The sequence below is a fragment of the Amblyomma mixtum genome, chromosome 8 (assembly GCF_055824585.1).
Source record: "Amblyomma mixtum isolate Tamu chromosome 8, ASM5582458v1, whole genome shotgun sequence".
Classification (NCBI taxonomy): Eukaryota; Metazoa; Arthropoda; class Arachnida; order Ixodida; family Ixodidae; genus Amblyomma; species Amblyomma mixtum.
The window spans coordinates 141539245-141562711 of record NC_143019.1 but is presented as its reverse complement, the minus strand read 5'-3'; the positions used below and the strand labels follow the sequence as shown (position 1 = coordinate 141562711).

At 48.0% G+C, this 23467-nt stretch overlaps 2 protein-coding genes across 2 annotated transcripts in view; one reads left to right on the top strand and one right to left on the bottom strand.

The window, feature by feature from the left end:
* The window catches only part of LOC149334658 (cytochrome P450 2J4-like), a 145602-nt gene that overhangs the window by 5354 nt on the left and 116781 nt on the right, over positions 1–23467 (bottom strand). Inside the window, exons 4-7 of the mRNA XM_089556298.1 lie at positions 21332–21442; positions 19558–19858; positions 11748–11860; positions 9506–9764 (exon numbers count right to left, since the gene is read on the bottom strand). Coding sequence (XP_089412424.1) covers positions 9506–9764; positions 11748–11860; positions 19558–19858; positions 21332–21442 — 784 coding nt within the window. The remainder of the gene's footprint in view (positions 1–9505; positions 9765–11747; positions 11861–19557; positions 19859–21331; positions 21443–23467) is intronic.
* LOC149334659 (uncharacterized) lies at positions 16769–18208 on the top strand. The gene is made up of 2 exons (XM_089556297.1): positions 16769–17587; positions 18165–18208. The coding sequence occupies exons 1-2, from the start codon at positions 16957–16959 to the stop codon at positions 18206–18208; spliced, it is 675 nt and encodes a 224-aa protein (XP_089412423.1). The 5' UTR covers positions 16769–16956.

Sequence of the window (23467 nt, the reverse complement as noted above, 5' to 3'; positions counted from 1 at the left end):
TGGACCATTTGCAGAAATCTGTAAGTCAGTTTCTGCGTAAGCTTGTTTTCCAAGCAAAAGGTGTCGTTCCCAGGCGACACTCTCGCATTCTTGGTGGAAGCAGTTCCCTCTTCTGAGTAAACTCAGGAATGTCGCCAGTTTACTTCAAGATGGCCCCAAGAGAGCCGCCGAAAGAGTACAATGGTACAGCACAGAAAAGGGGATTGCAGTCAACCGGCTGTTTCAATCTGCAACTGCGGCTATGTTTCTGGTTATTGAGTTACTTAGCGAGCGAAGCTGACCTTGAACACCTTGACGTAAGCAGTCGCATTTTTCGATAATTATGCAGGTTCAATTAAAAAAAATTGTTTCTGTGCGCAAATATATTTTTTCCCAAACTATAACATCTAAGCGTTTCTTTATTGCTGCACAATTTCCGCGTAATTTCGTAAGCAGAAGCACACCAGAATTACTGTAAATTTGTTGAGGTCAGCTATGTAACTCTTTTTGAAGTTGGAATTATATGAAGTATGAGCTTTATAAAATTGCTATGTTGAGTTCTTACAGCGAAGACGCACTGATTAAAATTTATGGCCATGGAGTAACGGCAAAGTAACGTGCGATACTTTTTTTCGGTAACGGTAACGGTAACGCGTTACCCTTTTTTGTAGGTAACGTAGGGCGGCGACGCGTTCTTTTTTTTTTTAAGTGTAACGAGTAACGTATTAAGTTGCGTTTTTTCGGTAACGCCTACAACACTGTTTCAGGCTCAAATTCTTCGTGCTCGCAACGACTATAAAAGGTTATGGGAGATGGTTAACGATCTAATGAACAAAAGGCACTCATGCCATTGTGTAACCAAATGTTTAGGGGAATCCCCCAAGGTGGAGTAGATTTCTAATAAGGGAGTAATTACTCATTGACGTCCACCCGAGCGCAGCCATACGGCTACAAAGGAAAGCTATACAGCTTTCTCAGAAACTTCGTAGTTAAAGAAAACTTCGTCCTGGTCCGGGGTTAGAACCCGGGACCATCGCTATACCAGAGCAGCCGCTCTACCAATTGAGCTAACCGGAACGGCAAGCTTATGGTAGGGCGAGAGCGAATTGATCAATAACTCGAAGTGGGAACAGTGTTGACCAAATCTTTAGGTGAATCCCCCAAGGTGGAGTAGATTTCTAATAAGGGAGTTGGATTGGATTATGGATTATGGGGTTTAACGTCCCAAAGCGACTAAGGCTATGAGAGACGTCGTAGTGGAGGGCTCCGGAAATTTCGACCACCTGGGGTTCTTTAACGTGCACTGACATCGCACAGTACACGGGCCTCGATTTTCTCCTCCAAAGAAATTCAACCGCCGCAGCCGGGATCGAACCCGCGTCTTTCGGGTTAGCAGCCGAGCACCATAACCACTGAGCCACCACGGCGGCCCCTAATAAGGGAGTAATTACTCATTGTCGTCCACCCGAGCGCAGTCATACGGCTACAAAGGAAAGCTATACAGCTTTCTCAGAAACTTCGTAGTTAAAGAAGAATAACCCGGGACCACCGCTACACCGGAGCAGTCGCTCTACCAATTGAGGTAACCGGAACGGCAAGCTTATGGTAGGGCGAGAGCGAATTGATCAATAACTCGAAGTGGGAACAGTGTTGACCAAATGTTTAGGGGAATCCCCCAAGGTGGAGTAGATTTCTGATAAGGGAGTAATTACTCATTGACGTCCACCCGAGCGCAGCCATACGGCTACAAAGGAAAGCTATACAGCTTTCTCAGAAACTTCGTAGTTAAAGAAATTTTTTTTTATTTTTCTTTAACTACGAAGTTTCTGAGAAAGCTGTATAGCTTTCCTTTGAAGCCGTATGGCGGCGCTCGGGTGGACGTCAATGAGTAATTACTCCCTTATTAGAAATCTACTCCACCTTGGGGGATTCCCCTAAACATTTGGTCAACACTGTTCCCACTTCGAGTTATTGATCAATTCGCTCTCGCCCTACCATAAGCTTGCCGTTCCGGTTAGCTCAGTTGGTAGAGCGACTGATCCGGTGTAGCGGTGGTCCCGGGTTCGAACCCCGGACCAGGACGAATTTTTCTTTTAACTACGAAGTTTCTGAGAAAGCTGTATAGCTTTCCTTTGTAGCCGTATGGCTGCGCTCGGGTGGAAGTCAATGAGTAATTGCTCCCTTATTGTGTAACAGATATCACAGTCGATGGAGAACGTCTGTCTGATGATCAGCTTGCTGAAGAAATGATCTTAGGTTCATTAGCACAGAAAAATATACAGGCCCACTTGCTAGCATGTCCTACTATACACATGCAAACAGTCCAATGAGCTCTATCTCGCTTTTTCCGTGCAATTCAACTGAAATTTGCAAAATAATCGGAAGCTTGAAAAGTGACGTAGCGCCTGGAGATGACGGTATAAAGGATTTGCCAATTAAACATGTTGCAAATCATATTAGTCACGTGTTAAACCCCAAGAGAAGCTCTAAAGAAATGCGGGCAATGATCGTTCGACGAATGTGCTTGTCTCGTTCTTTGTCACTTCTCTTAGAACGATTAATACACACACTCTCCTTCATAAACCATCGCAACACATGCTATTTCTAGGAACTAACGATCTGCAGAGAACCACGCTTTTTAACGTTAACTACAGTTTAGGCAAACTGATTCTGTTGTGAACCGAATGCGCTACTGACACGTGCCGTGCTTATCTTATGAGGCCCACCGACCAAGCCATCCGTTATCGGCAGTGGTCCCGGTGACGTCACTAGCCAAGAGGCTATAAAACTACTACCGCTAATAAAGCTCGTTCCTTCTTCTTCGCCAACCACTTGTCGATTCACTACAGTGGCGACGAGCGGCCCACCGCCGGGCACTGGCTGCTCCATGGCAGCCCACGTTGGACCGCCGGGTTTCGACGAAGTGGAAGACAGTTGGGAAGCATACCAAGTACGTCTGGAGTCCTATTTTGAAGCCTACGGAATCGATGATTCGAAGAAGCGACGGGCGCTTCTAACGGCAGCTTTAAGTACAGCAACAGTCGGCAGAATAACGGGGCGTTGCGCGCCGGCCAAGATTCAAGAGCTTACCTACGAGAAGCTGATCGAGCTACTGACTGAGCAGTTTGCGCCGCAGGGCAATGAAATAGCGGAGTCTTACAAGTTCTTCACCAGGTATCAGCGTCCTGACGAAACAACGAAGGACTTCATTGTCGCAATTCGGAAGATGGCCTGCGGTTGCAACTTCGGTGAGTCAAGGGACAGGATGCTACGAGACAGACTAGTTTGCGGCCTCCGTGACGCTGGAGTTCAGCGAGCACTCTTGTCAAAATCGTCGCTGACACTCAAAGAAGCAGAGGAGGCAGCTTTAGCGGCAGAGATGGCAGCCCTCAACGTGGATCACATGGATAAGACAAAGGGTCAAGGCAACGTTCATGCTGTTAAGAGCAAGCTGCAGGGTCCACCGCATTACCAGAAGATTCGCCTGCATACTTCACCTAGACCGAGCGATGGTGTTGTTTGTTCGTGCTGCGGTAGCACTGGGCACAGAGCAGCGAAATGCAAGTTTCGCCGGGCGCAGTGTTTTCGCTGCCGACGAAAAGGGCATCTAGCGAAGATGTGTGTACTGCAACAACCAGGAGTGGCACATTGCGAAGAGCATCCTTCAGAGAGCGACAGCGAGCTTTGTCTGCTAAATGTGTACACTGCATCTGTTAACTTGGTCAGGCCCGTGGTTCGCACCTTCGACTGGAGTGGAATTCCGCTGAAGATGCAAGTAGACACCGGTTCACCGGTCTCCATAATTACGTGGGGGACATACTGCAAGCATCGCCACGCCTGGCCTGCGCTCCGCGAGACGTCTTTGCAGTTGTCCTGCTTTCTTGGCAAGCTTCCCGTGAAGGGGGAGCTCCGGCTTCCTGTCTCGTACTCGGGTAAAACTCTGGAAGCGAAGCTAATCGTGCTGCAGTGTGACGGTCCGAACTTGTGCGGACGCGACGTTATCAGCGCATTTGAACGCAACGGAAGGGCTGTCCTGAGCATTGTCGGCGAGGCAAGTACGGGTGAGAGGAATTTTCCACATCAAGCTTCGGTTAGCGCGCTGTTAGAAGAGTTTAGCGATCTGTTTACACCAGGCCTAGGACGCATTGGTGGTCCAGCAGTTCATTTGCGGTTGCATGAAAATGCGCAGCCGCGATTCTGCAAAGCTCGTTCTGTGCCATATGCAATGCGAGAGCAAGTGTCTAAGGAAATAGACCGGCTTGTTAAAGAAGGCATTCTATCGCCTATCGACAGTGCGGACTGGGCCACGCCTCTCGTTCCCGTTATCAAGAACAATGGCTCCATTCGATTGTGTGGCGATTTCAAAGTGACCGCGAATGCTGCATGTGTCACAGAGCAGTACCCATTGCCAAAAATACGGGATATTTTTGCTAACCTAAACGGGGGTGAAGTGTTCAGCACCATTGACTTGAAAGATGCGTACAATCAGTTGCCACTCGACGAGGAAACCAGGAAGCTCTTGGTCGTAAACACTCAGAAAGGCCTGTTTTGCTTTAATCGACTTCCTTTTGGTGTGGCCTCCGCCCCTGCTATTTTTCAGAGACGTATGGAAGGCATCCTGCAAGGCATTCCGGGCGTTCAAGTTTACCTGGACGATGTGGTAATCGCGGAGAAACGAGGGTACTCGGAGACGCTGCGTCAAGTTTTCGAACGTTTCCGGCAGCACTGTGTCAAGTTGAATCCGCAGAAATGTAAGTTCAGGCAACCAGAAGTTGAATTTCTGGGACATCGTATAAGTGCGGACGGATTGCTACCTAAGACAGACAACATGGCCGCGATAGCAAAGATGCCGAAGCCAAACTGTGTTGCGGAACTGCGAGCATTCTTGGGCTTCGTAACTTATTACCACGCATTTCAGGGAAATTTGGCTACTGTTTTGGAGCCGCTGTATGAACTGCTAAGAAAGAACGCACGCTGGCAGTGGGGAGTGAGACAAGATAACGCTTGCCGATTAACCCAGCGGCTGCTACAAGAGGCAAAGTTTTTGGTGCATTACGATCCAAATAAGCCCCTTATCTTGGAAACCGATGCATCCTCGTGTGGCGTTGGCGCAGTGCTATATCACAGAGTAAATGGGCAAGATCTACCAATCGGGTTCCGATCGCGAACTCTGTCACCGGCTGAGCGGAATTACGCGCAAATCGAAAGAGAGGCATTGGCTGTGGTCTTCGGTGTTACAAAGTTCCGGGAATATCTACTCGGGAATCAGTTCACGCTCGTCACAGATCACAGGCCCCTCCTCGGCCTTTTCAGCCCTGTTAAGCCCGTTCCAGCCATGGCCGCTGCACGGATTCAGCGTTGGTCACTCCTACTAAGCGCCTACAACTACAAGATAGAGTTTAAGCCAGGGAAGGCGTCAATTCCGGCGGACACCCTCAGCCGTTTGCCTGTACGGCAGGCGCATGACGCTAAGGCTGCAGAAGAGGATGCTAGTGAGTACGTCCTTCTAACCGATCACTTAGACTCCGGTCCGCTGTCGGCGAGCGATCTGGCTGCGATGACTGCGGACGATAGCCAACTCGCACAAGTCCGCGATTACATTCAGAACGGCTGGCCACGATACTTGCAACCTGCTCAGGAGCCTTTACGCGCATACATGCACAGGAAGGACGAACTGACGTCAAGCCATGGAATTGTGTACTGGGGCCATCGAGCGGTAATTCCGAGGAGTGCGCGGCTACCAATGCTGCGTATGTTGCATGATGCTCATCAAGGAGTAGCGGCTATGAAGAGATTGGCCCGTTCTGTATTCTGGTACCCAGGACTCGATCAAGACATTGAGAAGCTGGCTAGCGCATGTCCAACGTGCATAGAATGGGGCAGCATGCCCCCTGCACGACAACCCGTGCCTTGGCCAGAAACAGCGGAGCCGTGGTCCAGAATTCATGTTGATTTTGCAGGTCCTGTGGAAGGTCACATGCTGATGATTGTGGTAGATTCTCATACCAAATAGATCGAGGTCACTCTAATGAAGACAGCCAGCTCGGGAAAAACAATTGAAGCACTGCAGACTATGTTCAGCCGATTCGGGTTGCCGAGGACTCTTGCGACGGACAACGGGCCGCAGTTTACTAGCGAGGAGTTCAGGGCATACATGAAGCGCAATGGCATCAGTCATATGCGGACCGCTCCCTACAAACCACAGTCTAACGGTCTGGCGGAAAGGGCAGTACGGACTGTGAAGCACGGGTTAAACAAAAACACGCGAGGTAGTTTGCAATCTCGCCTGGACCACATTCTTTCTCATTATCGGCGCACTCCACTTCCCAACGGGAAGACTCCGGCTTCCATGCTTCTCGGATATCAGCCACGCTGTTTATTACACAATGTGGTATCACGACCCTTTCCTTCTGCAGATGAATACTACACCAGAAAACCGCTGCACAAGGAAATCTGGTTCAAGAACTACGGAGTGGGCGACAAATGGAAACCAGGCGTGGTAGAGTCCACCGAGGGCTCACGCATGACAACCGTAAGGACAGCAGATGGAGAGCAACATCGCCGCCACCTCGACCAACTAAAGACCAGGAGGACCAGTGTGGAAGGGGCTGACGTTAAGCCCCAGGCACCCACGGAAGCATCAATGGCTGAGGACAGCGCAAGAGCATCGGTGGACTCGCAGCCTCAAGTTCACGGCAGTGGGGAGAGTGGGTCCCAACCAGGACCGGACAGTCAAACGACGCGAGACGCGCAAGCCGAAGACTGTACAAACGAAGCACAGGGAACAGACGGCGCTGACGCACCGCGTACGTCAAAACGGCAGCGTCGGCCCCCGGACCGCTTCGCTCCTTAAGGGGGAAGAATTGTTGTGAACCGAATGCGCTACTGACACGTGCCGTGCTTATCTTATGAGGCCCACCGACCAAGCCATCCGTTATCGGCAGTGGTCCCGGTGACGTCACTAGCCAAGAGGCTATAAAACTACTACCGCTAATAAAGCTCGTTCCTTCTTCTTCGCCAACCACTTGTCGATTCACTACAGATTCGTGGCACATGGCAGCCGGAGCGCTTCCAGTCGAAGCACACGCTGTCCGTCATTGCTCACAAGCAATAACAGTAATATCACATTTATACACCTCAAGAGAAGAGGGCCGAGGTAAAAAGCCTCAAGAGCTTGGCGAGCCCTCGAGCCCTGTGTGAGAGGAGGGGTCCTCTGTTATTTTTGCTGTACATCGGTGATATTGCAGAAGGTATAGACAGTCATCTGGAAGTGCGACTGTTTGCAGAACGTTGTCTCCTGTACTGCTACGTAAGAAATGTTGACAGTCAAGTGTTGCTAAATCGCAGTTTAAAAATGTCTTTAATTAGTGTCTGAAATGTGAGCTGCAAATTAATGCAAGTACATCTCTCGCCATGAGTGCTACTAGAAAAAATTGCCGCTCGATTCCCCGTATAGCATTCCGATCGAAAAGTGTAGTAAACTGAAATATTTATGCGCCACAAATGCTGAAAATTTACATTGAGGTGAACCTATCGATCATATATATAGTTTAGCGCAACGAAAACTCGGCTTTCTAGAAAGCAAACTAAAGCATGCTACACCAGATGTAAAGCTTCAAGCATATAATAGTAACGTGAGGCCGAAGTTAAGAGTATGCGAGCATAATATTGGACCCTAATTGACAATACCATATCAATAATCTTGGGAAAGTTCGCTAGCATTGAGGCTTATAATCTCCACTTTCGCGAAACACAGCCACAGCTCTACGCATCCAAGCTGAACTTGCCCAACTAGCAACACGTAGAAAAATAGCCCGTCTCAAGTTTCTTTAGATGCTGCGTGAAAATAAATTTAATTTAGACACTATATACTGTGCATTTTCGACCCTCCGGCGGAATATCTCGTCGAACTGAGCACCCATTCGCCATTATGCCACCCATATCTAGAACTGACAGCTTCAACGAGTTGCTCCTGAAAACCATTGTATCATCGCGTTTTCCAATATACCAATACAGCCGAGAATTTTGAGAAGAAAATGGTTTGTGCTTCTCATCCATATGTGCATTTCTTCTGCATTATGTGCCGTCATTCTTTATAAGGTGGCATTCTTTTGAGTTTTCTTCCCCGCCCTGTAGCAGCGCGCAAAGTGCTTACAGTATTGTAATATTTTAATTTAAAAAAAGAACTGGAGGGTAAAACCCGAACCAGGACGAATATTTCATGAACTAAAAAGAGAGAGAGAAAGGAATTTTAATGAGGGTAAGGTGGAGAGGTCGGCCGGTGGTAACATGGCCCTGGCCTGCTACTCCACAAAAATTTCTCTGTGAAACCTGGTATGACCTCCTTTATAGCTGCATTCGGCTGCGCCTCGGTGGATGCCAATGGGCACTTACATTCTTATTACAAACGTATTCCACCTTGGGGAATTCCCTCAAGCATTAGGCCTACACCGTTCTCATTTCGAGGTGTTGATCAATTCGTTCGCGCACTGCCATCTGATTTGCTAGCATCACGGTGCGGTCAGTTGGTAGAGCAACGTGTGACTGACCAGGAGAGGCGGCGGTCTAGGGCTCGAACTCCGGACCAGGACGAATTTTTCTCGCACTTGGGCTGCGCTCGTGTTCGTGCTAATGAGTAATTACTCCGTCGTATATCATGCGACAAGATCTCAACGACAACAGGTCGAAAAGTAGGTTGACTTTTTTGAAAAGAAATAGAAATGGAAGAAAATGCAACAAGACTGTTCAGTTAAACGGAAGAAAAACATCGAAAGTTAAGAAAATAGGGAAATAATGACAACGCAGTTTTCTGGCTGCGGGGATGTTGATGTACAGGGCGTTCCGTATTTATCTGTCCGGGTTACAAAAAATTCTCCCGCGCAAACTACTTGCCTGTTTGGGCTCAAGCACTGACCACAGGGCAGCTTATGATACCATGCACATTTCAATAAATAATTAAAACAGAAACTTGCCTGATTTGTCGGAATCGGCGATAAACTGCAGTCGTCTGCCCGTGGAATTTTCGTCTAAGCGAGGGGAGCAGCAGATTTGACAGGCTGCGCCATCTGGGGTACGGCGAGACTTAGCGTAGCTCCAAGCAGGGATATTAGTTGCCTCTCAGTTCGCCAGATGGCGCCGTCTCTCAAATCGGCTATCTCAATCACCTTGGAGAAAATTTTGCGCTCAGAAGACTGCAGTGTTTCACCGATTCCGGACAATCCAGAAAAGTTCAAATCTTAAATTGATAGTAAAAAAAGCGCGGACTATCACGTCTACTCAGTGGTCGGCGCTTGAGACCAAATAGTCCAGTAGTTTGGGCAGGAGAAATTTTTACAACCCGGACAGATAAATACGGAACACGCTGTATTTTTGCCGCTGCTGATTATTGATCTGTTTGACATAAGTGCTCCTAGGAGTGTACAAGGGAGAGTGATGTCTAGTGTTACGAATCCGCCTTAGCCGCATGCATCCCACTCTCAAGGAGTTGGAATACATGCGTAAGTTGAGTGAAGGATGCCCTACGTACTGCCTGGGCAGACCGAGGGGCGTGGCCAGCCTCCACCGGTACATCTCCCACACGGTGGCCACAGTGAGGGGCATCCGGGCGCGGTCCTCCCAGGCCGGTGGCCGATCTCGGCCCACCACTGCGTCGATCTCGCCCTGCAGCCGCGCCTGCAGCCCGTCCGGATCGGAGGCCAGCTGGAGGAGGTGCCAGTGGAGCGTCACCGCAGTGGTGATGGTCCCCGCCACCAGGAGGTCGCAGACGTTGCCCAACATGTGGCCCACTGCGACACACACACCACAGGGACACGCTCCCAAAAAAATTCCAGGGCCACTTTGGCTCTCTAAAGTGCTGGAAGACGAAAGCGTTTCCTGGAGCACTGTTTGTTCTTTACTTATTTTTTTACTTATCATATTTTATCTATATATTTTTTCTCATCTTCATTGTTCTCTTTTATTTTTATTTTCATATCTTTTTTTTATTTTACGTCTTATTCTTGTTTCTTTTCTTATTTTATTTCTTTATTTTTGTTTCTTTTCTTATTTTGTATTTCTTTTATTTTATTTATGAAACTCATGTATTCACAAGATGCGCCTTTATTCATGCTCAAACCCTGAGCCTTCGCGACGGAGTGGTAGCGTCGCCGCTCAAATGCCAAACGGCCTGGTTCCATTCCCAGCCTCGACGCAGTTTCTTTTTATATAGTGACGGCGAAACTCTGACACTTCTGGGACACAGCTGCTAACGTCAGTATGAGGCATTAAAGGCTTTCGCCTTAATTGAGACAGTGTAATGCAGAGCTTGCAGAACGTGCCTCAGTGCCCGCTCCGACCAGCGGGTGACTGGGAGCTCTATTGGGCTTGTGCGAAACGCGCACCCGGTAACTTGGGAGAGACTTCTCTTTTCCGCTGTCCACAAGCACTAAATAAACTGCACCTCACTGCAGAAAAACTACGTGCATTAGAAAAAAAAAATAGTTGTTCCCTGTGATCGCTTCATGCAACTGCGAATGATGTTTTTCTTTGTGTCCCATAACCTAAAAAGGGTGGGCAACAAGTACGGCGTTCCGATGGTGTTCTCTGCGCCTTGTAAACTGGCCAAGGTGTGCCCTCAAGTAAGCAGTAGTGGCCCTGCAACATCCGGCTGAGGAAAAAAACACGCTAAGCCCTTTGTCCGGTGTGCCACGGTTGTGGTCTATGAGATCCCCCTTTCTTGTGGCAAGGTGTACGTTGGCCAGACAGGGCGTTGTGTTAACGAACGTGCCAGGGAACTTGAACGAAGTTTGGGAAACGAATCAGACTCATGCCTGAATCTACCCGCCCATTGCCGTTCTTAAACGATCAGAACTGTGAGCCACGACTTGACAAAATCAAAATGCTAACCAGGAACAAAGATAGATTAGCTCGGGAATTATCCGAAGCATTTTTCATTAAGGCAAGAGGCAACATGTGTGTCACCACCACTTTTGTCTCCCTGCATGCCAGCGAATTCAGATTGCTTGAAAATAAGGGACGAAATGCGTTCCGCTCATCTTAATCTACCTTTGCTGTCATCTTTGAAAAAAAAAAAAAAGTCAGCTCACTTTACTCTTGCCCCCCGTCCCGTTTTCTTGGCCTTTCCCTCTGTGGTCTGTCGCAGATGCGCATGCGCTCACGGTCGTCTTTTCTTGTACGTTATACGAAAAACGTGTTCAATAAACATAGTTGGAGTCAGCGCCCGTCCTGTCATGTCCTCTGTGTTTTCGTCCTAAAAGTTAGCGCTGCTTAAATTTGAACGAAAAGAAGATACCATACGAATATGCTGCTACTGAAGCTGACGCTGACAGGGGGCTCGCAGTGTATATGCAAGAAGAGTCCCACCTGTGGGATGCTTGGTTTCTGACACAAGCGCAACCACGTACTTGGCAACACTACCAAGAAGCCTACTTGGCGAATCGTTGCTGCACCGTCTAGTCCGATTTCACAAGAGAAGCCGCTGTCGAACTTATTTTCCCATGCGTTGAGTTCAGATATACTATAGTTCGCAAGAGGCGCGTAGCCACGAATTCGACTCGATTACTTCGGTACTAGTAATTTCGCATCCAAGTCTTTAGCACCCTCCCTGGAGCACTTTGAGAGGGCTGCGGGTAGTGGCAATGGATCAAAAATGAAGTTTTTTCGAGTAGCTGCAACCAAGCTAATTGTTTGCAGTAATTAATGTTAAGCCGGCATGAACTAAAGGGCCTAGGAGAGCTTTCAAAACATGGCGACAAAGTCCCCAGACCTACTCGTGATGCATTCATCGTCGTTTTTTCGGTTTTGTATCTCTCGCATGAAAGAGTCCACCAAGCTTCTCTGCCGCTCGCTTTCTGGCGTCTTCAGGTAGTTGTCCACCTGCGCGCTACGAAGTAGAAAAAAGAGAAAAAGTGTACACACATGCGAGCGCGCAAAGATATGTATAAAATAACAGAGAATATCTCTCATCGCACAACATTTCAAACATGCCGAGAAATATATTTTCTTAACGCCTGTTAGGCAACAAGGAAAATTTAAGCGTCTTGTTTTTTCAAATTCTCTAACGAAATATTTTGAGTAAAAGCACGATTTAATACCCGAACCAGTGTTAGACCTTGTGTTCCACTGTGGTTCCAAATAAGCAAAGCGTCAGCCGTGAAAGATTTATACCATTTGACAAGAAAATATTGCTTCAAGATGGGCATGAACGTGTAAGCGTAATTAAAGTACAATTGCAGCACTTTTTTTTTCTTCCACAGAAATTATTGAACCATTTCAGGCACGTTATCTGCAGTTTTTGCATCGTTTGTGCCAAATATCGAAGCAGGGTGGTGTTTTGTTTCAGCGCAGATGATATTTCAAACTTCCTGTTTCGTGGCCTCAGTCCGGCTGCTTTCTACTGGCAACCTTGCGTAAGTAACCTGCACCTTGCACGCTCACCTATACTCGCTCTCCGAATACTGAAAGGCGAAACTGTTAAGTTGTTTTGTGACATTTCAGAGAAATTACGATTGAAGCTGTCGCTTACAGCCGCAGTTAAACCTATCAGCCAACATACCTCTTTTTTACCTGACTGCATTTGTTACTTCAAAGCTTGATATAAACCAGGTATCCGTTTTCCGTAGGTGCTGTTTTGAGATACTTCTTCTGGACCATTTACTCGTAAAAACAGATTTTTCTCCCGAAGAAGGGGGATTCTTGACAATTGGGTAGCGATTATTCAGTCAAAATTATTAAAAAGTCCTCCAGTTGCCATTTAAGACCTATTAGATCAAGATCCCATGCTAGCAGGCTCCAACTGTTTGCATGGGATGGGGTCGGTCGGCTGACTAATAAACAGGTTTCGAAAAAAAAAAACAAAGTCCAAGTAGCTGTGTCGCACTACGCGGACCGTATCATGGGGTCCATAGACGCATGCATCGCACGGCCTTTGTCGTCTTCGCGTGGGGAGCGTGATCATGAGGCGCCGACAAACATTTCGATACGCCTCTATGTCGCTCTAAGTATAAATAGACAGCGAGCCGGTGTTCGCGTGTGAAGGGAATTTGGTGCCTTCCTGGCCCTTCGGGGCTTGGATATAGAGGCTCTCGTCGATTGTTGGGAGGGATTCTTGCCAGAAGGAGGATCTCCTGCCATAGCCATCGTCGCTTCAGCGGATGCCATTGCGGCGCATTCCTCTTCTAGAGGCCCGCGTACTGTGCGATGTCAGTGCACGTTAAAGAATCCCAGGTGGTCGAAATTTCCGGAGTCCTTCACTACGCTGTCCCGCACAGCCTGAGTTGCTTTGGGACGTTAAACCACAATAAACCCCACCATGCTCTTCTTTCAATCTTTCCTCTCACATTTCTTTCAACTCTCCTACCTTTGCACGTGGCAGAGATCGCTGCTCAGCACAAGCCAGTCGTAAGGTCTTTGCACTTTCCCTTTGATTCTTCTTGCAGACAGAATAACGACTAACAGCATGCGCTCCCTCAACCCAAGGAGGCCCGCCGTGGTGGCTCAATGGCTAGGACCCAACCATTGTTAGACCTCACTGCTTTTCCATGGCAATCGACCTATCCATAGCGTCCTCCTCCTTGCACCATGAACGGCAATGCCAATCAGATACCCAATTCTTCTTGTACCTTCCTGTTACCAGCCGACCCCAACATCCCCAAAAAGAGCCTGTCAACGCAATTTTGTCAACTCTCCTCGTCCATCACTTCCAACGGGGACTTCCTCGCCCACACATCTGCTTCCCTCCAGTCGGCCACAACCATCTGCCCTGTTCCGGCGGGAATTCCCATCTCCCACCTTAAACATCTTAACCTCATCTTTCCGTGGCCGAGCACAGCAAAAAGCACAGCGCATCCGCAACCCTAATTGCTGGATATTTTATCGTCATATACACAATCTGCAGTAGACATGACAGACGCCGTCGCCACCAGAGCTGAGCGAGCACCTGTAACTTGCTCATAAACCGGCCCATATGGCTAATAGTTTATGGCTAATATTTGATGCCCTACACCACCATGCAGGCACCCACATCTCCGCACTCACTACGGCAGTTTACAAACGCTTTTCCCGTTCTAACCATGCAGATCTCTTCGCTGCTCAATTCATCCCTCTCACAACACCACCCTACTTTCAAGCTCAGCCCTCCAACAGTCTTGCCTCCTTTCCCCAGAGCTGTTCGCACAGACTACTGGCCTTTTCCCCGCACCTTTCACCCCTGGAGAACTTGACGAAGTCCTTACCAGAGGAAAACGCTGAAGCTCCCGTTGTCTAGACGGCATAACCTCCTACCAGCCCTTCGCAACCTTGACAAGCTTGAGCTAAAGCTCCTCCTCAATGCATACAATATTATCCGGAAATATGTCCCCGTCCTAGACGACTGCCTTGTGGTCGTCATTGTTCTCATCGTGAAGACGGGCAAACAAACCAAAAAACTCAACTACCACCCTGTATCCCTCACCTTTGCAACCTTAAAGGTGATGGAACACCTTGCCTTCGCCACCTCACCTGGCTTGCTAGAGCTTTGAACCTCTTCCACGAAACACAGACTGGCTTCTGCAATTTTGCTGACCACCAACTCCATTACTGATGTCGTCACGTCTCTCGAACAGCCCCGCCACATCGACCAGGCAGCTTTCCTTCTTTTACTCGACATTCAAAGCGCCTTTGATCTTCCCCACTCCGCCATTCTCTCCGCACTTTCTCAACATGGAGTTTTTGGCAGCCTGTCCCGCTTCATATTTCCTCACTGGCCGGAAAATTCGTGTCAGAGTAGGGCCCTCCCAAGTTATAACAAGACACTCACCAGGGCAATTCATCGGGGCTCCGTTCTTTCGCCTTTCCTTTTGAATCTTGTAATGGCTTCTCTCCCTTTCAACCTCCCGAAGAACATTCCGTATTTTGTCTACTTTCCTGTCTATGCTGATGATGTTGCTCTCTAGACATGGAGCGACAGTGGTAAAGAAGTCCAAGCCATCCATAGCCTACAAACAGCTTTCAACATTACCGCTGCCTTCCTAATCTCCCTCGGCCTCTGTCTCTTCACAACGGAATCCGAGGCCATCATCACTCGTGAGGGCTCGTGAATGTCTTATGTGTCCTTTCTTTCGTCCCTCGTCCGTTTTTAGCGCTAAGTTCTTCACAAAATACATATTCAACCCTCGTCCAACATCACTAGTCGCCTTCCCCAGCCTTGTTCAACACGGAGTGTCTCTCCCCTGGCACAGCGAAGTACACTACCTCGGCGTCCGTACTGACTCTATCTTACAATGGGGAACAGCGCTCTCCATCTATCGCTGAATTCCGTAGCGTCACGCGAACGCTTCCACAGCTTCTCGCAGCAACATGCACAGCAATATGTGCCCTCCGTAATCGTCAAGCAGTTGATGCTCATCGTCTTGGCTTGCTGGTGGCAGGTATTCGTTCCACTGGTGCCAAAAAGCAATGGATTATTTGCAGACATTTGAACTCGATTAATCACGGAATGTTATTCAACTGCATTTTTTTTACAGCGTGTTGTGTCTCAATGATTAAACATTGGCGTCGTAGGTTCCAAGTAACGTTGATGCCAAAGTTAGTCACATACACAGAATGAAAATTCAAATCGGTTTTCCACAACCTCATAGGTGGAAAGTTTATTCGAGGCAGCATTTTCCGCTAGACGTTCTTCCAGTCGTCTTTCCCGGTGTTGTTCCGGTCGTCAAACACGACGATACTCATCAGCAGAAATCCCGGACGGACCCTGACCAGCCTTCATGCTCATTCAAGAAGCAGAGCGCCGGTAGAACGTGCTCAAACACGCCTTGGAGCGAAAACGAAGTGAGGACAGATTCTTCCTCTTCTGTTCCTTTGGAATCTTCCAGGCGTTACCATCTACCCCCAGCTCGGCAGCTGGATCCGAGCACCCTGTGACGTCACCCATGAGGCGAACGGTTTCGGACTAGCTCTGCCGCCTGTGACATCACATATGCGCGCGCCTCTGACTGGCTCCACCTCCTCCTGTCTCCCGCAGGCGGGCGCAAAGGTCGGCTTGATATATTGGGTTTTTCAAGAATGAGAGTAGTAATGCTACTACACTGAAACCACAAAACTAAACAAAAAATTGACCTTAAAACAGGAAATATTATATGGCATACCAAACCTGCCAAAGGCAGGGATCCAGGGAAACAAATAAGAAAGTTAGAAAGTACTGACGGAATTCAAGCTATGGCTTTCATATTCATCATGATTATCAGCCAGACTATGCCCACTGCAGAGAAAAGGTCTCTCACATGTCTCTCCGACTAACCGTGTCCTTTGCCAGCTGCGGCTACCATATCTCCGCAAACTTATTAATCTCATCCGCTCACCTAACTTTCTGCCGCCCCCTGAACTCTTGCCTTCTCTTGGAATCCGCTCCCATTATCCTTAAGGACCAGCGGTTATCTTGCCTACGCATTACATGCCCTGCCCAAGCCAACTTCTTTCTCTTAATTTTGACTACGATATCATTAACCCACGTTTGTTCCCTCACCAACACCGCCCGCTTCCGGTCTCTTGACGTTACACCGATCATTTTCCTTTCCATAGCTCACTGCGTAGTCATTAACTTAAGCTGAACCCTTCTCGTTAGCCTCCACGTATTTGCCCCATAGGTGAGCACCGGTAGGATATATCTGTCCTTCAAGATTAAAACGCCAAAGAGAGCAAGCGTTTAGGAGATCACCCTTGGCTTCTCTGAAACCCTTTACTTGCTTATATTTTTACATATAGCCAAGTTTATTCGATTGCTTCTGGGGTTAGACTTTTTTAATGCTGTGGTGTACTGATAGCGCAAGCGCATGTTTTAAAAACTGCATTTTCATGTATCGCTTATCAGCCACGCAAGCAGTCGTCGGCAGATCACATGTCCATCGGCCTATAAAAAGGCACTGTATCAATAAACGTTTGTTCAGTTCCAGCCTGGCGTCCGTCTGATACACAACAGTTGGCGACGAGGCAGCGACGGCGATGGCCGTCGGCAGGATCGGCGAGTATCGTCTCGGCACGAACGCGTCATGGGACGAATACGTCGAGCGCCTGGAAATGTTCTGCGAAGCGAACCAGATAACGAAACAAGAGCAGAAAAGAGCAGTCCTGTTGAGCAGCTGCGGCGAAGAAGTGTACGGGCTCATCGTAACTTTGGTGAAGCCAGAAAGACCGACAGCAGCAACCTACGAAGAAATAAAGACTGCCGTTCGCAAGCACCTGCATCCAAAGTCTTCGGAGCTGTATGCAAGGTTTTTGTTCTACAGGCGAAACCAGGCTGCCGAGGAATCGGTTGCGGACTACGTCACGGCGCTACGGAAGCTAGCCGAAGACTGCGGTTTTGGCAGCGCCCAACTCCCGTTGGACGTCATGATGCGGGATCGTTTCGTATGCGGACTCCGGAACGAAGGGGTTCAGCAGCGACTTCTCGCAGAACACAGCCTTACGTTTAAGGTTGCGTATGACTTGGCCACAACTGGAGAAGCAACCGCTAAGCAACAGCGAGACATACGCAAGCACGGTCGATACGAGACGGACGGCCAGGAAATGGTACAAACAACCCGTGCGAAGCAAGACCTCCCAGCGGAGGGGTCCAGCTGTTACCGGTGCAACGGTAAGCACGCTCCACATTTGTGCCGTTTTAGAAAGGCGACATGCTTCAACTGCAAAAGGGTTGGACACATAGGTAAGGCTTGTCGGTCGAAAGACGATAGAACTTCTCGGAAGACAGCGTATGAGCAAAAGAAGAAAGGAGATAAGCGCAAGGGCGTGTACGAAATGAGTGCGTTGTTTTCCCTGTGCGAAGTGAATGAGCAAGAACAGAAGTTCATGGTTCAAGTAATGATTGAAGGGCAAGAAGTTCCGATGGAGGTTGATTCTGGCTCATCGTGCTCAATTGTGAGTGAAGATACTTTCAGGGTTATTGAAAGGAATCACGGTAAAATACCACTGCAAGATTCTGGATCAACTATCGTAACCTGGTCGAAGGAGGCGTTACCTGTGCTGGGTCAAGCAAGTGTCTTGGTGGAATTCAAAGGCAGGAAGGCAAAGCTACCTTTGCTCGTAGTACAGAAGCAAGGCAACAGCCTGATTGGGCGAAACTGGTTTAACCCGTTAGGTATTGGCTTGCGGGGAATACAGCAAGTAAACGTGGAGGACGTGCCTTCGCGATTTCCCGAGGTGTTTTGCAGGGACCTTCCTGGCTTCAACGGACCGCCAGTTCACATCGAACTGAAAGATGACGCCGAACCGGTGTTCCTCAAAAGTCGACCAGTTCCACTAGCCCTCAAGGACGACGTGGCCAATGAAGTGGACCGCTTGGTGCAACAAGGTGTGTGGGAGCCCGTCAGCTACTCCAACTGGGCAACACCACTGGTAGTGGTAAGAAAAAAAGATGGAACTTTACGTCTTTGCGGCGACTATCGCAGTACCGTAAACAAAGCTATTAAGAGCAGTGGATACCCCTTGCCCACTACAGCTGAAATGCTGACAGCTCTAAGTTCAAGCAAGTTTTTTACCAAGTTGGATCTAGCCCAAGCTTATCAGCAGCTTACGCTAGACGACGAGACGGCTGAGGTGCTCACAGTCAACACGATAAAGGGACTGTACAAGGTTAAGCGGCTACCGTTTGGAATTTCGGTCGCACCTTGGGTGTTTCAACGAGTCATCGACACGCTGTTAGCGGGCATTCCCGGAGTGAAAGCTTATCTGGATGACATATTAATTTCTGGATGTAACGCCGAAGAGCACGCCGAGAGATTAGAGACTGTGCTATCGCGTCTGCAGAAGGCACAGCTACGAGTAAACAAGGACATGGCTCGAAGTTGACCCAGTCACAAGTGAGGACTACCACGTCAGGCTTCCTCCTACAGCTAGGCAGCCACAGCCGCTGTCTGCTAGCCCAGATGCAACCCCTGGGGCGAGTCCAGGCCAAGCCGCCCAAGTACCGGTCGAGCCGCGAAGATCAACGCGTGTTCGACGACCTGTCCTGCGTTATGGCACTGATGTCTAGCTAGTCAGTTTTGGATTGTGCAAATAATCTTAGGAGAAAGGATTGTGGTGTACTGATAGCGCAAGCGCATGTTTTAAAAACTGCATTTTCATGTATCGCTTACCAGCCACGCAAGCAGTCGTCGGCAGATCACATGTCCATCGGCCTATAAAAAGGCACTGTATCTCGTCGTCTTTCAGTTCCATCGCTGTCTCTGTCTGATTTGATCTTTTTCGTTTTCGTCCACTTGTAATAATAGCTTGTATTGAATTGTGGATGTTTTTCTTATACGCCTCAAATATGTATGTCACGCAATAAAATTTCTTATTGGTGATTTGTCATTTTATTTTCAATTTACTGTTTTCTACGCTCATCTTGTGACGCGGTTACAGTTGCGTGGTAGCACGCAGGGCCGGACGCAGAGTATGATAGTTCTCTTACGTATTAAAAGTTCACCTGCAAGCCGCGCGTGTGTCACCTCTCTATCCCCCGTGTCGAGTTTTCTTTTTTCTCTGGTAGTCGAGGTGTATCAAAATAAAATGAACCAAATAGCCCGAGTAAGAGATTTTGCTGCCATTTAGGCGCCTCCCCACCTCATGAGCTTAGCCAACTCCTCAATGCGCCGTGAAATTGCGCTGCACCGCGGCGCCGAGAACAGACGCGTCGACAGCCTCCTCATCCAAGCGGGCAGGTATTCGATGGAGAAATCCAAGCTTGCGTCAAAAAAGCCAGCGATGATAGAATCAAGCTGCTCTCGTCTCGGATCGTCCAAGTCGTAGCGACTCCCTGTGGCGTAGAATAGCATGTTGTTAAGCACGCTAGCCGTCAGGTAGTCGCGAGCTACCAGTGGCATTCCTCCAACTTCGGCCATCTTGGTTACCAGGTGATGGACCTCTTCCTGCATAGGTGACGGGGTGAAAACACGGACAATGTCCTGGTCAACATAGGTCGCACGAACAGAAATGCTTGGTGTTTGGCTATTATTGTCTGCCATCTTTGAGAAAACAGCACAGACAATTCAACGGATACGAACTAGAAGAGATAAAAATTTGCCAGAGATACACAAGGGAATTGACTGATTACAGGTAATGAGCTTTGTAATCAGCCCGGCGGCTAGAGTCCTAACCGGGCTTCGGCAACATCTCATCATTTTTTGACGAAGGCTCTGTAATGAAGAAGCCTATCGTCTCAAGCCCGAGCATTCAAACCAGAACCTCGCCGCACGGATAATTACTGGAACGAAACAGCGCGAAAACGTGGGACTAAGAAAGAAAGAATACAGACTCAGCGCTGTAGTCCCGTCTTTTTGCGCTGTTTTGTTCCTGTATCATGAACCATTTAGACGAAACAATAGTCCATTTAACACCATCTGCCGAGCTAGTTGGTTGCGATCCACATGTATCAGCAGCGCGAACACAACACAGGAAGAAGAAGGAGAAGATAGTACGGAGCGCTGAACTTCCAACATTTATTTTCCAACTTTCATTCCAACTTTCATTTTAAGAAAGCAACTGTCTTGAAAAAACATAAAAACCAACTAACGCGCGAAATCATTGAAGCAACCTACATCGCAGGGCTCAAGGAAAGTTGCGTAAGCGCCCCTTCTATCTCATTATCTGAAAAAGAAAGCACCTTCGTCTCTGCTTTTATCTGATTTTACCTGGTTTTTAGGGGCACACGGCATTTTCGTTCTAGCCGTGTTAATTGTTGGCGCTCACCCTTCGTATCGCTCACCTTTTTACCGTGTTCTCGCCTTCTCATGTTTTTTAGCAAAATTCGCGCCCTTAACTCTGTTTTTCCATTTTTTTCCATTTGTGCACACTCAACCCTGTTTCTACATTCTCTTGTTTTCCGCATGTCATTCGTGCTTCATTTCATGGAACTCATTGTATAGTGCGATTCTAGTTATCTTTTTGATGCCCTGGACATCGTGTGGGTCCCAGATCCATCACGCGTCTAGATTACCCCCGCTGGTGGGATTTTGCCTGGTATGTGTAGGTAAGTGCGGGTTCAGTTTTGTTCAAATAAAAGTTGGAAGTTCAGCGCTCTGTACTATCGCTTTCTTCTTCTTCCTGTGTTGTGTTCGCGCTGCAGATACTTAATCGTCCCTTTTACGGGTAATTAACCGAAAAATATTGCCTGTGCGTAATAGGTTGACTCAACAACTACGGTCAAGTGGCCAATCTTTTGGGCACGCATAAACGAAACAATTTATTCGCGACCCGGTGCACTCGAACAAGCAGCGTGTCCCATGAGAACTGTGAGTGTTTCAAGCGAGGTTGTCCCGTGACGTCGCACAGGCATCTCGACACTACTAATGTTGGCCCTCCAAATACTGAGACCTTAAAAAGTGCGACTGGGCTGTACTTGCCTGTATATGGGTGTGCATGGCCTCCTTTCCGTATCCTAGGTCGTTGAGCAATTGGATGCACAAACGCCTATTTTCCCACCAGGGACGGCCATTGAGACCAACGATTCCTGCGACAGAGTAACCACAACCTCCATCAAGAGTTCCACGTAGCAGAGGTGGCACACACCAAGGGTTGCTTGAACGAAAAGAAAAATAATTAGATATCTGGAATATATCGAAGAGAACACTAAGGAACTCGAAAAATGAGGTTGTGAACAAAGGTCCCAGCGGTGCGAAACGACTACGTCAGTTTGTCTTCGCCTGTATGAATAGTAAGTGCTGCGTATTTTCACCTGCATATCTGCGATCTCGCGCAGAGGTTCATCCCAAAAATATAGTCTCAATTCTTTTAAAAAGTAAAAATAAGCGCATATCTTCTAGAAGTGAAACATGCCGGTTTAAGGGCTGAAGATTCTTCTGTTGTTTCAGATAATCGCCATTTGGTCGATGCATTTTCGCAGGCACCGGGGCAGTTTTTGTACGTCCTACTCCGCGGTGTAAGGATATTTTAGGTGTTGACACTGACCGCCCGCAGCGGCGGAGAGCACCGTGCACGAACCAAGTTTTCTTTGACTAGCTTTTTGCGTCGCGGTTTGGGACCAGTCGTAGTGATCGTTGTGCAAACGCACGTGGTGGCGTGTAGACTCGCCGTCAAAAGTAAATGGAGGGCGACTTTGTGAAAAAATTTAACTTCTTTAAATCTAAAGCATAATGGTCCCTGCTTGTTGGTGCACAGTGCAATTCGAAAAATCACAATTAGGCTGCACATATGTATTCAAGGATACATGAATTGGGGAGCCATTGATTAAATTTTTTCGTGAATATTGCCTTCCAATTACTTCTGACAGCACCTGTACATAGTGGCAGTGATGTGTTGGTTTTGTTATGGCACACCTGAGGCGTCCAGCCGGGTCCATAAGCTGACTAAGCGCGATTATAGTTTGTACCGAACTGCAGATAGGGCTACCAGAATTGTTCCAACCAATAGACGATATGCGAAATGCGCAGCGCCATCTCTCGGCGCTCAGAGAACTAAGTCCTCCATGTTGGTACGGTACAGAAAACGAAACCGCTGCCCAGCGTTGGGTTAAAACGGCTGCGCTTCGTTTGAAAAGTAAAATGCGATGCAGTATTGCGCTACACTCTCCACTGTGAAAAGACACTACGATGCGTGCCAGAACTAGGTGCGTTCCAGCTTTTCTATTTTTTTACTCCGTCCCAACGTTTTAGTAACACAAAACGCCATGCGAGGTATCATGTGTCAGCACGCGGATCAGTGCGCAGCTTTCGCTTTCTGCGCTGATTTCTGACAAATCTCTCGAGGTGATTTGCGTTTAAATTAAGATAAGGACCACAGCCTTTGTTGTCTCTGATCAAAATTAGAAGCCGATTTCGTGCATTTATCAACTCTCCGGTCGGGCGTGAATATATATAGACGCATACTTGAACAACGTAATAGAGAAGGTAATTTTTTTGAGCGGGCCAATCGCTCGTGCAGTGGCGAAATAAGTTCACTCGAAGAACCATATGCCGATTACTGCTTAGTTTGCTACGTGTTCAGTTAAGTTTTTCCCGTGTTCAATTAGTTTTAGAAGGGCGAGCAAACTCTCTGGACCATACGCATATGTTAAGCGCGTTAAGGAGTCTTTGTGAAGCAATATACCCTACGTGTAAAAACTGAGGTGCGAATGCTTTATTTCTTGAGGATTCCTATACCTTCGATATCTGCGGCGACGAAAATCTAAAAAAAAAAGAAGCGAATAATATAGCTACTTTATTATGAAGGAGGGACGCATTTCTAAGCTAGAAAGTACGTGCAACAGTGTTCTGAAAATGTTTCAGGCGATCAGATTTTATTATCGTTGTGGCAAGCTCCAACAGCTTGCTTCGCAACAAAGCCATTTGTCCAAGTTTCGGAGTAAGCTAATTAAGTTTCGGAAGCAACCGAACATGCTAATTTCGTCCCTGCACACACAGCTTGACCAGCGTATCGAGTCCGTGCATGCACCTACAGCTGTAGCATCTTTCTCTAATCAAGCCGCCGCGGTGGCTCAGTGCTTATCTGAAAAAAAAGCTGCGTCTTTGCTTACAAT